The 14661-nt window shown below is 46.5% G+C and overlaps 1 protein-coding gene across 1 annotated transcript in view; it reads right to left on the bottom strand.

The window, feature by feature from the left end:
• Positions 1-2347: 2347 nt before the first annotated feature.
• The window catches only part of EIF4E2 (eukaryotic translation initiation factor 4E family member 2), a gene marked incomplete at its 5' end in the record, with an annotated part of 18957 nt that continues 6643 nt past the window's right edge, over positions 2348-14661 (bottom strand). The window contains 3 exons of the mRNA XM_009700464.1: positions 2348-2833; positions 13844-13980; positions 14069-14221. Coding sequence (XP_009698766.1) covers positions 2794-2833; positions 13844-13980; positions 14069-14221 — 330 coding nt within the window. The remainder of the gene's footprint in view (positions 2834-13843; positions 13981-14068; positions 14222-14661) is intronic.

Here is a 14661-nt window from a genome sequence, read left to right as displayed (position 1 = left end):
CACCCAGGGCCCCTAAGCCCACCACAGCCCAGCACCCCCTTGGGAAAGCAGAGCCCTGGGGTGGGACTCCAGGGCTCGAAGGGGTTCAAAGCCCTCCCAGTTTCCCCAAAGGCCACTATAAAGGGATCTGAGGAAATTTAAGAGGGGACAAAGCCTTCAGGATGAGGAGAGCAGCGGTCATGACTCACAGTAGATTTGGGGCTCCCATGGCTCCAGACTTGCTTCCTGAATTAAGAGGACCTGAAACCTTTTTCTAGAGCATGACAGAGGCTCCTTCCCCTCCCAAACAACCCCATGGCTATCTTTTTTCCACTCTTATTAGCGGGATGCAGTAGACCACAACCTAAAAGCCCTGCTCAAAAACCAGTCTGGTTCCATCCCTCTCCAAGCCACAGGAGGCACCAAAACTGGTGCACGGCACTGATCGAACACTGCTTTTCTTCTGACCTCAGGAAAAGTTGTGGCCTTAAAGAGGACCAATTCCATGCCCCAGCCAGTTCGCTCCCTTCAAGGCTGAGTAAGAGGAACCAGCGCTGAGTTCCTCCAAATCTCAACAGCAGTGGCAGCGGGAGGAGAGGAACAGCCTCCCAGGGAAGGGCTCTTCTACAGCTCACTCACAAAGTGTATTTAAAGGCGAACACGGCAGGACTGCAGCATTTTCAGATTTAATAGCAAGCCTGCACTCATCAGCACCAGCTTAGACGCGGGGCATCGGAGGCAAGAAGTGGGCGAGTACATGAAATAGCAGAGGTGGACACGACGCGCAGCTGGGCACAACAACAGGACTAAAGCCCTAAGTGATGTCATCTGCAAGAAGCTAAATGCGCTGTGAATAAAGGGAGCCTGCAGCCAGTATTTCAGCCTTCCTTTGCAAGGCTATTTTTGCTTAGATTGCCAAAATGTAATTACAACTAAATCCCCCCTAACAAATACCACAGAGCAGCAGGGGAGAGTTGTATTTAAAAGGAATTTTAAGTAGCAGCCGTCATAGTACCTGATCGCAGCATGGAAAACAAACTGCGCCTGGAAAAGAGCATTTGGTTGAGAGCTGGTGACAAGTGGCAAGAGCAGGAATAGGACCGTGGGGTCTCGAGAAACACAAGAGAAGGATGTCACCACAGCCTGGGGAACCTGCTCCCTGCCCAGGCAGGTGCCAGCAGGCACAAACTGCCTGACCACAGGGAGCAGTTAAGTCATCGCTGCCAGTGTGCTGAATGTTTCTAGAGACAGCCTAGGACTGACACCCTCAACGTGGAAATCAAATCCTTCAGAAGACAGTATTTTAAACCGTTTTCTCTGCCAGTCCTGGCTGCTTTCAGTTTAGACTTCAATAACACGAGGAATTTGCAATTGGAGACATGAGGCTGAAGGTCTCCTGGTCCCCAAGGCTGGTAATTGTGCCAGACACGGGCCACTAGTTCTGCAGTCATGATCAAATTGGCCCAAGCAGCCCCTTCTCCTGGGGGACTGCGCAGAGCACGTAGGGCAGGAGATGTGTCCCATCTCTGGCCGCAGCCTCCCCTCCTGGGCTCGATGCAAAGGCTTTATTAAAAATAAAAAGCAATTTTGCAATTCCTCAAGGAAAAGGGGAAAAGGCTGGAGCTGTTAATGAGTACAATTAGTGTTGTAGTCAAACAGAATCAGAAGAAATAATTAGCTCCTATTGTTTCAGTGGCATCTGAATTGCAGCCATGCTGGCTTTCCAGGCAACAACTCATCAGTCTAGTGTCACCCCAGAGGACAGCAGACAGGGGGTCACTCGCAGCCCCTCTTCTGGTCACAGCTCTCACGCAACCATAAGCAGAAGCCTGGGCCATCGCTCTCTTCTGCTACACCCACTGGTGGTCCAGTTTCCCAGATGGCCTGAGACTTGCAAACCTCAGTGCACCCCAGAAGCACACGCAGCCCTTCGTTCACCCTTTCCCTCAGATCCAACACAGGGCAGCACTGCTGGCTCTCCATCGAGACAGCCAGAATCAAGGCAACTAAGTGACATCAAACACCTCTTTGTCCTAGTTTAAGGCAAGCTTGCATCCTTCTCCCCAACAAACAGGGCTGGGCGCAAGGCACTGCTAACCAGGCAGTATGACGAAGGGGCAAAGACAAAGTAAGTAATTTTTTAAGCAAGATGTTACATCTCTAACTCCTTTGCCCATGTAACTCCAGAAATACAGGGAAGTTTGGCCACCACTGGCACCTGGGGTGCTTTGCTGCTTCATGTAGGTGGGCAGCTCAGGGGAAGATGCTTTATGGAGCTGGCAGAGGCAGGCCTGGGGCCTGACCACAGCCTAAAGAAATACCATCCGATGGATTTTTAGACAGAGCCAAAAAAAACAGAGAGACTGAAAGAAACAAAGAGACCCAATAATTTATTGGCAGAGCTGAAAGGGGGCATTTGAAAACCATAGGGCTGACTCTCAACTGGGAAGCTCCTCCCAGCTGCAGAGAGATTTATAATACTGGTATCCCTCAGCAAAAGGCTCTGACGTTGCGGCAGAATCCCAGAGATCCTGCATGCCATGTAGAGAAAGAGAGGAAAGTGCTGCAAGATGCGGCCCCAAGGGCACGCTGCTAATTGAAAGGTTGGCCTCCCGCCCCACTGCTAAAAAAAAGTTTGTGTATGACAAAATCAGCCTCTATTGTCACCGCTGCTGGAGGGCTTCAGATGGATCCTTCCTCCAAGGAGGAGTGCGAGAGAGTGGCCCATGAGTCCCTTCAGAGGTCGGAGGGCACTGGTGGAGACCTCTCAGTGCTTTCAACGCGGAGAGAGGAGCTTAGTGCCAACTCTTGTTCTCACAATGTGATTTTTGTGTTTCGAAAGCTTGAATTATCCCTGGAAAACAGAGGGAAGAAAAAGGTTAAAGGCATGCATTCCTTCAGATCACAGCACCCCCCAAGTCCACCCACCGTGGCTACCAGTGTAGCCACCCCAGTATGTCACTCAAATCAATGCTCATTAAACCTCCTAAGCAAATCTGCTTTCTAACTAGAGACTTTTCACATACGTCAACCTGCTGCTCCAGAACACTTGGAACACAGGGAGATCCTCGTTCATCCCCATCCATCAAGAAGGAAAAGGGGTGAGCGAAGCACATGATAGACTCTGGAAACCTCCCTGATAGATTCTGGTGTTTAAACAACTTGCAAGATCTCTTCCTTCCCAAATATTTGTCCTCAGGGACTCTGCTTGGAGCACAAATACACCGTCAGTCCAACCTCCTCCTGCCCCTGTCCCTCATATTTAGGCTCCTTTTATCATGCTGTGAACAAGTTTAGCTCTCTGGTCCCTCATACCTTAAAAGCATATCTAATCTGAAAAGGACATTTCCCTCAAGTTTAAATAGAAGTACAAGAGTTTCTTCAGCAGCTTTTACTCACATGAGTACACCCGCATGAGTCGCAGGGGCTACTGACAAAAAAAGGACTGCTGGTCCACAACCTTCATTTGTATAGTCTTGCGGTACACAGCAGCAATTGGAAGATAGGGCAGGTTACAGAAACCTGTGTGAATGTTTACTGCTAGCCTGTGAGCAGCAGCAATAGGCAAAGCATATTTACACATTAATAGAAAGGTGGTATGCTTTTTTAAAACTCAAACAGAAATAAATGAGATTACAATTATTTTGAGAGGATAGGTTTAACAGCTCTTCCCATAACAGGGACGGTGCAGTAAGTTGCCGAAACCAAACATCTAGGGATGCCCCAGCACATATCACACCAAATTTGCAGAGCTGTGTTGAAGAGTAAAGGCAGCCACTTCAGAAGCAAGGTGTTCTGCAGGACTGTAAAATCCTGCTAAAACCCTCGAGCTAGCATTGTGTGCTGCTAAGAACCACACAGTAGCTGTAACATCACAGCACAGTGCATCCTGGAATACCTCCAGGAGGCAGGCTGGAGAGCTGGAGGAGGAGGAAGAAGTAAAAACACTCTTTAGAGAGTTAAACAAGTTACTCTGCTATGACATGACAGCAAAAACCATGCTGGAGGCCACCTGCGGAAGACTAGGGTTTACCTTTGCACTTGTCAGGAAAGTAGGCTGTGCTGCCATTTGGGAACATGGTTCAGGATTCATTAACTGGATTCCAGTTAATTTGTAACAATGGTTTGGCTTTCTCTCCCATACTGCACTTTTACCTGTGCCATCTACCTCAGGAGGACAGGACACTTTGGTTAGTTCTTTCTCGGACAGGTTTCTACATTTCCCCTCCTTTTGCCTTTACTGGGGTGCTCCAGGCCCTCTGCTCATCACTACTCTCCCTGCTCAGCATAGGTAACCCAATACAGTTGAAAGCTACATCAACTATGCCACTGTTTTCCTGTACACTTGGCACATTTACTGCCTTCTGAGACTGGTATTTCATGAAGCGAGCCGGTTTCCTCTTCTGGAAGATCACCTGAATGTCATCTAACAATAACAACACTACTAGGTGCCCATGTAACATTTTGTAACCATTGATCCTCACAAAAAGCCAAACCTGTGAGGATAGACAGATATTACTTTCACCCATTACTTCTGAGCAAGCTATGAGAACACTGCTTGCCCAAAGCTGTGGAGGGAGGTTTTGGGATCCCCAGTGGCCCCTCAGAGCTTGGTTGTGTCGGAGCAGCTACCCACCACCATGGGGTGGGAACCGGGCAATGTAACAGCGGGTTCCTCTGCTCTGGCACTCGGCAATGCAGCAATCCCACTTGGCTACAACCAAACGCAACTCTCATCGCCAGGTCACCTACTAGCCCTTTTTAAGGAAAGGGCCTGCCATCAGGGAAGTGGGTACTGGAGGGGAAGAACAATCTGAGCTGCGAGGCCCACAACAGCCCCGAGGCTCACCTTGGCTGTTTTCTCTGCACATGGTCAGTTGCCACTACCAGAAGTAGCAGGTGGTTTCATCTCATTAGCCACAGTGTTATTATTTCTAAATACAGTAGCTACTGTGTGTCCTTCCTGAACAAGCCATTATTGACAGACTAATTTATTCTGCTCCACCCCACTGTCAAGAGCAAAGGCACATGCGCCAAGCTCCAGGTGCCTCTCTCGGCGTCCATCACATGGATGTGCTTAGCATTCATTTACCACTCCATACCTGCTTACAGTCAACCCTAGTCAACAGACCCAAGCTGAAGACATACCTCTCAGCCTCCTGGGACCAGGTCTGAGATACAAGTGCCTTGCACAGAGGAAGGACACATTAGCAAAATAGCACACAGCATCACAACAGAACATGTGTGAAGAGACCACTGTGAATGTTGGTGTGTGCGGTCAAAAAAAAAAATTTAAAAAATCATTTTGACCTTTGGGAAAGAGCCAATAGATGAATGGGTTCCACTACCAGGTCCATAAGGCAAAAGAACACGCCAGCCCACAGGAAGAAGGTTGGAAGCTGAGAGGTATGCCATGAAGTCACATAGGAAGAAAGATGAGGCCCTACCCTGGGTGTGACAGAGGGAGGGGGAGCCTTCGATCAGCGGCCACTGCTGTTCACCAGGCCATGAAACTCCTCCCGGGCCCTGGAAAGCCAGAGGGAAAAAAAAAAAAAAAAAAAAGAAACAACAAAAAAACAGCACTTCAGATCAAAGGCTTCTTAACTTTTTAACGAGAGCAGAAACATTCAATGGCGTTTGAAAGGCACTTGTCTTCAGAGAGCAAGGCAATATTCTCCGATAGCCCTAGCGGATAGAAGCATCCTTAAAACCCAGCCAAACATCTGACAGCGCGAGGCAGCTTTAACGTTCTGCACAGACATGAAGCGTTCCCACTGGCTGCTGGTGATATAGCTACATTAATACCCAGAGACAGGTATGACCTTCCCAGTTACAAATGGAATATCCATTCCCTATTGCTGATAAAATAGCCGATGTTACGTCTTTCTGGAGGATTGTCACGTTCCTTGGCTGGTTAAACTCAGCCAGCTACTGACCTCATGCTTCACCACGTATCCGCGTATGTAGTAATCCCCCCAAAATGGGCTTCTTTTAATGCCACACAGCTTAGTCATTACAAAATTCTTCGATCAGGCAGCAGAATCCAATTGTTATTAGAAAGTCTCATTTCCTATTGTAAACCTGCATTGTTAATGACGACCCAGTAAAAACATTACAGCTATTTGAAATGAAAATGTTTTCAGATAAGTTAGAGGGACAGGCCTAATGCTGCATTCCCCGGGAGAGAATGTTACTGACGGACGAAGCTAGCAGACTGAAAAATTGCTGTCTGTTTTACGAAGGCAGCATACTGAAAGCCCTCTCAGGGAAGAGATGCTGAAGTTAATGTGAGTATGACTATTATCTTCTGGGATCAGAGACATCAAAGAACCTCACAGTTCTCCATGCCCAGCAAAACAGTGCTGGTGCCTACAGCACATGCCAAGTCATTTACTGAACCCAGAGAGTCCCATGGAGCTGGAGGGACCTTAAAGGGAACCCAGGTCAGTCACAAACCCAGACCACCCTGCAAATTTTGTTGCTGCTACTTAGCAGCTACCTCACATCTTGTTTTCTGCATTGCCTCATCAGGCCACTGCAACACAACAGAAGAGTCCAGAAATGGAAATCTTGTATTAGTCAGCATCTGTGCCAAAACCAGACCACCAGCCTGGCTCTTACCTGAGCCTCACAAAGTCAAGCTCCCAGGCAGCATTTGCAAAAGCAGCTCAGGTGTCACATGCTCTTTCCCAGCAAAGTCATAGCCCAAATAAACAGAGAGTACACTGGCAGAGTGCCTGTCACGTGCATTCTGCAGGACTGTAACCAAAAACAGGCAGTCTTGCTGGGAACTCAAAACGAGCACAAGCAAGAAGCTTGTCACTGTGGTGTACAGCTTGGAATTTGTGACTGTGTCTTCCCAGACCACAGGACAGCAAATCCATCTTTTGAAAGCGCTGAGGGCGAAATCCTAAAGATCACTGACTTTAGCACCACTGTTACAAGCCTAGTGAGTGGCAAAACACTCCAGGTCTTCCCAGTTCAAAACTGCTCTGCAAAACTCCCAAGAAGCAACTAAATCTCCATAGCCCCCCAAGGCACAGGCCCACGTGAACTACCAAGGTGATCAGCTGGTCTACGACAGACCTCATCTATGGCAGGCTAGGTTTTCTCCTCAGTCTCCCTCCATCCATGGTAGCTCAAAATCCTCCTGATCTTGACAAGGACAGACAAGGAAGTAACAGTCACCCATGGGAGTCCCAAAGCTACGTGGCATCTCTAGCTGACCCTCAGACATGAACCCCTGAAGCCAAAGGAAATGTGAGGGAGAAAGACAGCAAATGGTGCTGTAGATGCCACAGGACAGCACGCAGGACACAGCCATGATGCATTAGTACAGCAGGTCAAATCTGCAGTTCAGGTTGACATACAGCAGTATGCTGCTTGGATGAGAAAAACCTACAAGTGGCTCATTCTAAGCAAGGCAGCAGCACAGAAGCCCCTAAATGGAAACTTTCCCCCCCAGGTCTCCCCAGATACAGCGTCCTTCAAGGCCATAAGACCAAGAAATCTTCCAGAGAAAGGAAAACTGCTCATGTCACCCAGTCCATGCATGGTACTAGACACTGTGGGTACAACTGCCTCCCTCCAGAAGGAAGTTAGCGGGAAGAGAAACTCTGGATCTGAAGCCCTCTTAGCTTCTGATTATAGATTGGAAAGCTATGTACATCTCTGGACTTGTCAAAAAGTCTCTGCCCTCATGCCTTCCCTCCAACCTCCCACATCTTGTCCTTCTAGCACATTTCCATCACCCATAATCACATCTTCTCTCTTTCCTCCCCGACAACTCTCCCCAAACTCCTAACTTCTGTTCTCTGCAGAAGGGACACAAGGGCAGATTATTTGTCAACATAATTGATAATTTATTACCCCTTTCAAACCAAGGAGTTCCCTGTTCCAACATCCCAATAACATCATGCACACAGTCCTTCAGCTGCCAAGTCCTTCTCACAGACACAGAGAAAAAGCATTTCCAGCCAAGAATTTTTAAGCCAAGACCCTCAAATATATTATAGTACTAATTACTCCAACTATCTGCTGACTTGACTGAAAAAATCCACCAGGATGTGTCTGCCCTAATGTACCTAAACTACGCTAGCAGAGCAAACTGCTCTCCATTTCGTACCGAACAGGGCTGCCAGTTAATTTTTGTCTGGCAGAATCTTTACGGCCTGTGACGTGCCAAAGGCACAGTGCCAGAGAGTCTAAGAGGTTATTTTTATGTATAGACATTTTTAGTACCTTATTGCTATACTGTCTGCGCAGCGATCAGATACTCAGTGAATTGATCCCCAACACTTAGGTTATTTCCATTGAACAGATGGGAAATGGAAACATTAGCAGGCTGAATAAAGCCAAGCAGAGCTGTTCTTCCACACTCATTCCTGACCCACAACTGTTGAAACTTCCTACCTTCTCCCCCACTGCCCAGCATCAGGACCCAGTCAGGGCTCCCTTTACACCCATCATGCAAGTTGGGGGAAAAAAAAAAAAATAAAATGCAAAAAGGAGCCACTGTCGGAGACTCCAGCAAAAAGAGGAAGAGCAGCCACAGCTGCTTCAAGGGACTTTCCAAATCACCATTGTGCAAGCAGTACTAGCTGTTTTCTGCAACCACCCTCAATCTTCAAGGCCTACCAGTTCCCCTTCAGTATTTCCTTGTACAGCCCTGCCTCCTTACCGTCTCCTTCCTCAGCTAAAAAAGGAGACAGAGCTCATAGTGCATGCTACCCCCATAACAGTCACCAAGGTCTGTCCCTTCCACCAGCCTGTGTGCAACCCCCCAGTACACACCACACTCTGCCGGTATGGTGGCCAGAGCAGCACAGCCTCTTCCTGGGTGCTCCCCATGTTCTATCAGAGTGTTTCAGATTTGTTCAAAGCCAGTCAAGAACTTTGTGACAGGCCTGAAAACTAACAGGTTTAAAAAAAAAAATCTAGGATATTCTTCTAGTCTGAAGTAAGTCTCTCACATATCTGGCAGTATCTGTAGCAAAGGCAAATAGGGAAGCCATCATGACTTTGAAATGAACACATCTGAACTGACCTCCTTGAAAAGAAACATGAAATAAATAGGTTATAGTCACTTCTTTGGTAAGAGACAGGCCACCAAGATAAGGAAGCCTTTTACAAAGTCATGTATACTTCTGAATAAAGCATACTAAAGTGACAGAGAACAAACCAATGAATCCATCATTTCAAAGCCCAGGTCTACAGAAGCACTCTTAGACTTACAGCACCTGGAAATATTACTGGAATTGGAGAACAGATGAATTAAGCCAGTATGGCAGAGACTCAGGAGAAGAGGACAGCTATCAGATCTGGAACCTCATCACTCTCCTCTCTTATTCCTGCTCTCAGACTTGAAGGAATGAGGGTGAAACAACACAGCTCTCTCTAGAGCTGGCAAAACCGAAGGGAACCTGCCTTCCACTGAGACAGGCATCAGACAGTGTGTATGGGTCCTATTTGCAAACCGTCTAACTTTAGACAAGGTTAACTCTGCCCACACCATTTAAGATACAGTTAAAGAAAAAGATGACACAACTAGGACAGTAGCACTGAGTTCTCCTAAGGTCTTGGAAATCAGCAAGCAAATGGAAACCAGTGCTATAAAAATGCAACAGAGTTACAGAATTAGCTGAACTCTGATGTAACAACAAGGGGGACTTCGCACAAGCACCCCACCACCAACTTACTGTGTCACACTGATCTGCCACTTCCATCGGGATTTTTCTTCCTCATTTCTCATTTTTTTGTCCTGAGAACCTTGCCCCTGCAGTCTTCTTACAGTACATACCCTTATTCCCTCCATAGGATATCTGCTTGCTTCTGAGCTAAAATATAGTCTGAGGCCATTTCCTCCAAGTGCCTGCAGTGAAATGAACCCAGTGCCAGCCCTATTAAGATCAACTATTCTTCTAATTTACTTGAGTCGTCCCATTAGTTATCAGTGGTGACTTTGAAAGGAAAGGATAGTTTTATACCCTGCTCAGCTCTCACTGCAGTAGGCACTTACAAATAACTGAAGCTTTGTTTTCAGAAAAAGCAGCCTTGCTTTAGAGCTGACAGGACGATCCATAAAGTCACCCAGCAACCCAAATATTTCCAGAGCAGCCCACTCAGTGGCAGCCTGCAGTATGGTCACAGGTCGGGTCTCTCCTGGCATATGAAACAACGTCATGGAATTTGCCTGGGATTCCTGGATGGTATTGCAGGTGAGAGCTCTCAACACAGGAGATGGTCACTGCCCACACAGTTATCAGTGTGGAAGAGAAAGGCTGATAGACCCAGGCAGGGCAAAGGTGTATGCAAGACAGCCAAGCACTCCACACTGCAATACTCAAAAATCAAACTTTACAGTGATCACTTCCCCTCCATCCTTCTCCCAACTGCAGTTCACTCACTACAGATACCTGAACATTTTCCGTGACTTCACTGAGACATGACCAGGCTGCGGTCACCAATATTCTGCTCTCAAAGAAAGAGCACTTTCTAAGGCAGCAAAGGTAAGAGGTCATTTGTTTGTTTGTTTTCTTAATTCCAAGCCACAGGGAGTGCCACTGTCACTGCTGGACCATGTCACCTCCAAGGTTAACAGGTTCTGTTCATCAGCATTGTTAAGTGGTTCACTACATCCGAGTGTTCCTCTCTCAGATCACCTCCGAGGGAACAAAGAGAAGTGGTTTCTCTCCAGGTACTGAAACAAGGTAGCCCACAAAGTGTCATATACTTTCTTTTCAGGTACTCAGCACTGTAACTTCTAAGGTACTATAAATCTCCTGCAAATAAGCAGAGTCCAACAGATTGTTCTAGCTCTTCTAGCAAGATTGGAAATTAATACAGATTAGGCTGACCCTTCCACTTGCTGGGATTTAGGCAGCTCGTCAATATCACGAGCAAGAGAAAGGACAAACACAGGAAAATTGCAATGAAAGATCTGCTTATCTAGCTAAATGCACCAGCCCCACCACTGACAGCAGAAAGGACAGAATGCAGAATAGCTCCTTGGAATAGCTGTGAAGCAACAGATACTTTTCAAATGCAGCTTGGCAGTACCAGCACTTTCTGAAACAAAGGGGGCTGCAGCCTCACTGACAACTCATGAAAAATGGTGTCTAAAAATGAGTTAATATGAAATGCTTCATCACAAAAGGAATACATAAAATCTAAAACACAGGGTTTAGGTTCCACACTGAGGGGCATGCTAGCAATTTCTACAGAAGCGTTCATTTACAGTGTGTCAAAAGCTAATCCAGGTCAATTCACTACCTAAAAGTCAAGGTTTTGAGAAACGCCTGTTCTTTTCTTGCTAAGCATGCTCCCTTCCCTGAAGCACAATCAATGCCAATCAAACCCGGCACACGAGCAGAGCTCTAGTGGAGAGATGCAGCCCATACAAATGAAAAATGCCGCGAGCCCCCCTAGAAAGGCAGCCCTGACAAAGCCTACAGCACGGCTCTTCCATTAGAGCCTTTCATAAAACACAGCCAGAGTGTGAATATAGAGTGCTGGCTAGAAAGCCCTCCCGAGTCATAAATCACATGGTACATGCACAGCATAAGTGGAGTTTATTCATGACGGACAGTATTTCAACAGGGCTTGATAGATGGGTGAGGAAAAGGAGCCTGACTTTATGGAGGATAGAACTAGTTACACAAGAGATTCTTCATTAGTGAGAGAACCTTAATGATATGAAGCTTAGCCAAGCAGAGTCAGACTGAAAGCTGGGGCTGTCCTGCTCTTTGTCAGCGAAGGAGGCACCGTCACCTCTCTGCAGGTGCTGCTGCTTGGTACCCACGGGCACCAGGCGAGAAAGGCACAAGAAGTTGGTCCATGCATCACTACACAGAAACTCCACTGACAAGCAGTTCCGCTCTGAATTTACACCAGTGCCATTAGAAGGACATGTTGGACAGCACTGCAATCAAGACTGCTGGAGCTCAAGCGAGGCAATAGAAAAAAAGAGCTCTCATGATCCCCTACACAGCAGAAGGTTATTTGCTTAGATCTACCTCACTAGGACACCATCAAACCAACCCCTGACTATCCCTCCCACCCGCAGAAGAATGAGTGGGAGACAAGCCAGTCCATCCCTATTTAAGAATTGCTCCCAGCTGTAATCTGAGCTACTAAACTTGATTCCTCAAACACCTGTTATTCTTTGACAAGCTCATTTTGCACCATAGGTCAGCAGCACAAAATGAAACTTTGATGCTATGCAGGAAGAGAGGGCAGCAAGCATGGCATGCATGCTACACTGTTGTAGGAAAATAAGACCACAATATTGGATGCACCATCACTCAAGGACCAACACCTGCCAGAGCAAGAACAGTTACAAACACTGCTATAGCAGCATTCTCTGTGCTAGGAAGCACTGGTAGCGATAGCTTGTAAGGGAAAGGCCACATCATTTCCATTCTAAACTTGCTACACGAACCACCACCACAGCTTAGGACAGTTGGCACAGTACACAGCTTTCGCTACAGAGATTGAGAGAAGTCAAACACCTCCCTCTTCCCACCACAAAGCCACATCACCACAGTCTGCTACTGCTGAACGGGAGTAAAATATCCTGTTACATGTCCACATGAGCACTTCGTTATACCATACCGTGGACAGCGAGTCGACAGTGCCCTCTCCTGACAAAAAGCACATGAGAAATGTTACTGGTAAAATTACGAATATGAGATTGCAAGAACAGAAGTGGGAACCTTCAGAAACCAAAGCTGCCTGGAAAAGATTCAGTTTAATAATAATGATTTCTCCTTCCCTTCTCTTTCCCACACACACAGGAGAAAGGGCCACATGGAACAGCAGATGCCTACAGGCAGTTTAAATGAGACTTATTATTGCTAGTGACCCACACTCAAAATTGGCCGCAACTGGAAGATAGCTGTCTGCTAAAAACAGGATTGATCTCACCAAACTGTTTGATAGCACACTGATGACAGGGTGATTATGTGGAAAGGACAAGCTATAACAACGAAAGGAAGTCATGAAAGGTACTTGCACCCTGATTACGGGCTAGATTAGAAAGCTTACTGCTCTATCAACGTCTTATTAATTTGTTTCACTTCTTTTTCCGAGTATACTTTTTCAAGTGTTAATTTAACCAAAATGACCTAATCAGTGTGTTTGTTTATAACATGCTTAAGAAGAAAAAAATTACATTATTCACCTCTAACTAATATCTATATATGCCATTTTTCTTCACTTTGTGGGAAATAAAAGTCACCTTGAATGGCCTGGTATGGTAAGCTACAGTAGGTTTATTTAAAAATACAGCTGTCCTCTCTGTGTACCGTGATCTTCTAGTCTTGTTAAAGAGCCTCTGTCACCAGGGCCTGGAAGACTTAATATATGACATTTATTATGATTAGAAATCATTTGGACAGCACTGTAAATTCACACAGCACTTTCCCAAGACCATTTATAAGTCTAATGGCACTATAAATCCCTGTTAGCTTCCGCACTTTATTCCCCAGAATCTCTATTTATTCAAATGATCTCAGCCCCCCCCACTGCAATCTTGTCTTTGAATACATCAAGCCACAGTCCCACACAGGGCTGCTCATCTCCCAGGTGACAGGCTGGGTGGATTGCTAAAAAAAGGCCCTGGACTATACACTTCAAAAAACTAAGGTTTTACTATTAGAACCAAATGTCCCTAACAGCAGCACGGTAATGACACAGGTATCTGGCCTTCAAAGCACACTGGCAACAAACGCTGCTGTTTGTACTACTGTTTGCAGTGAATAGCCCTAACGCACATGAGCGCTTCTTTCAATTCTTGCTATCTGCATCAAATTGCTCAAGCACGCATGCAACCAGCAGCAGGCCCTCCCCCTGCCACCACACGTACTTGATGCTATCGGTGTGTGTTTTATATTCCATGATGGTGTTGGGAGGTAGGTTGAGCACTCTTCGTAACGTATCACGTATCCGGGCTGTTGTGGCCTGGTCGCTGGCTGTCTTGTTCCATATCGAGATAATATCCTCCTACAGAACAGCATGTGAGGGGTAAACAGATGGTACTTTTTGTAGCCCTGCCAAATGGAAGTACATGACAGTTCTCACAAGTGCTTACCTGGAATCGGACAGAGACGACTGCCCCACAGATTTCTTCCCCCACCATAAACTGTTCTCCCAGCATTGCCAGAATGAGATTCTCCCAGCATCGTGACGCTAAGCCCTTTCGCAGACGGATAATCCATTTACCACCATTTTTGTTGGCATCATCCTAGGAAGAGGGGTAAGAAATCAATTTGTTTTCTTCTAGCTATTTTTCTGCTTCCCACAAGACAGTATAGCCATAGGCAGGAGCACATATTGATTGGGTGGGGCAAGGAACAGAATGGAGGTATTTTCAAGTAAAAGCATTCCACTTCTCCCCCGTACAAGCAGAGATAGAGGTATACCACTTTGAATACAAAGTATTTGAAACAATGACTCTCAGCGTTCCAGATGAAGCTCTATGCACTGAAGACCTGAGCTCTAGCATTTTGATCCCACTAGCAAAGACGACCACCAGTCTCCCAGTCTGCACACAGAACCAGAGACAAGGACCTTAAAACTATTGCTAAACCCAAGACTGATTCCCCCTTTGTCTAATCCCCTGTATATGTAGTTCTACTTGTAAAAGAGGAAAAATCCCTCTTCACAGAACATGGAAGGCAGGGA

Source organism: Cariama cristata, unplaced genomic scaffold, assembly GCF_000690535.1.
Source record: "Cariama cristata isolate BGI_N322 unplaced genomic scaffold, ASM69053v1 scaffold21855, whole genome shotgun sequence".
In the NCBI taxonomy this organism is placed as follows: Eukaryota; Metazoa; Chordata; class Aves; order Cariamiformes; family Cariamidae; genus Cariama; species Cariama cristata.
This window is presented reverse-complemented; position numbering and strand designations above follow the sequence as displayed.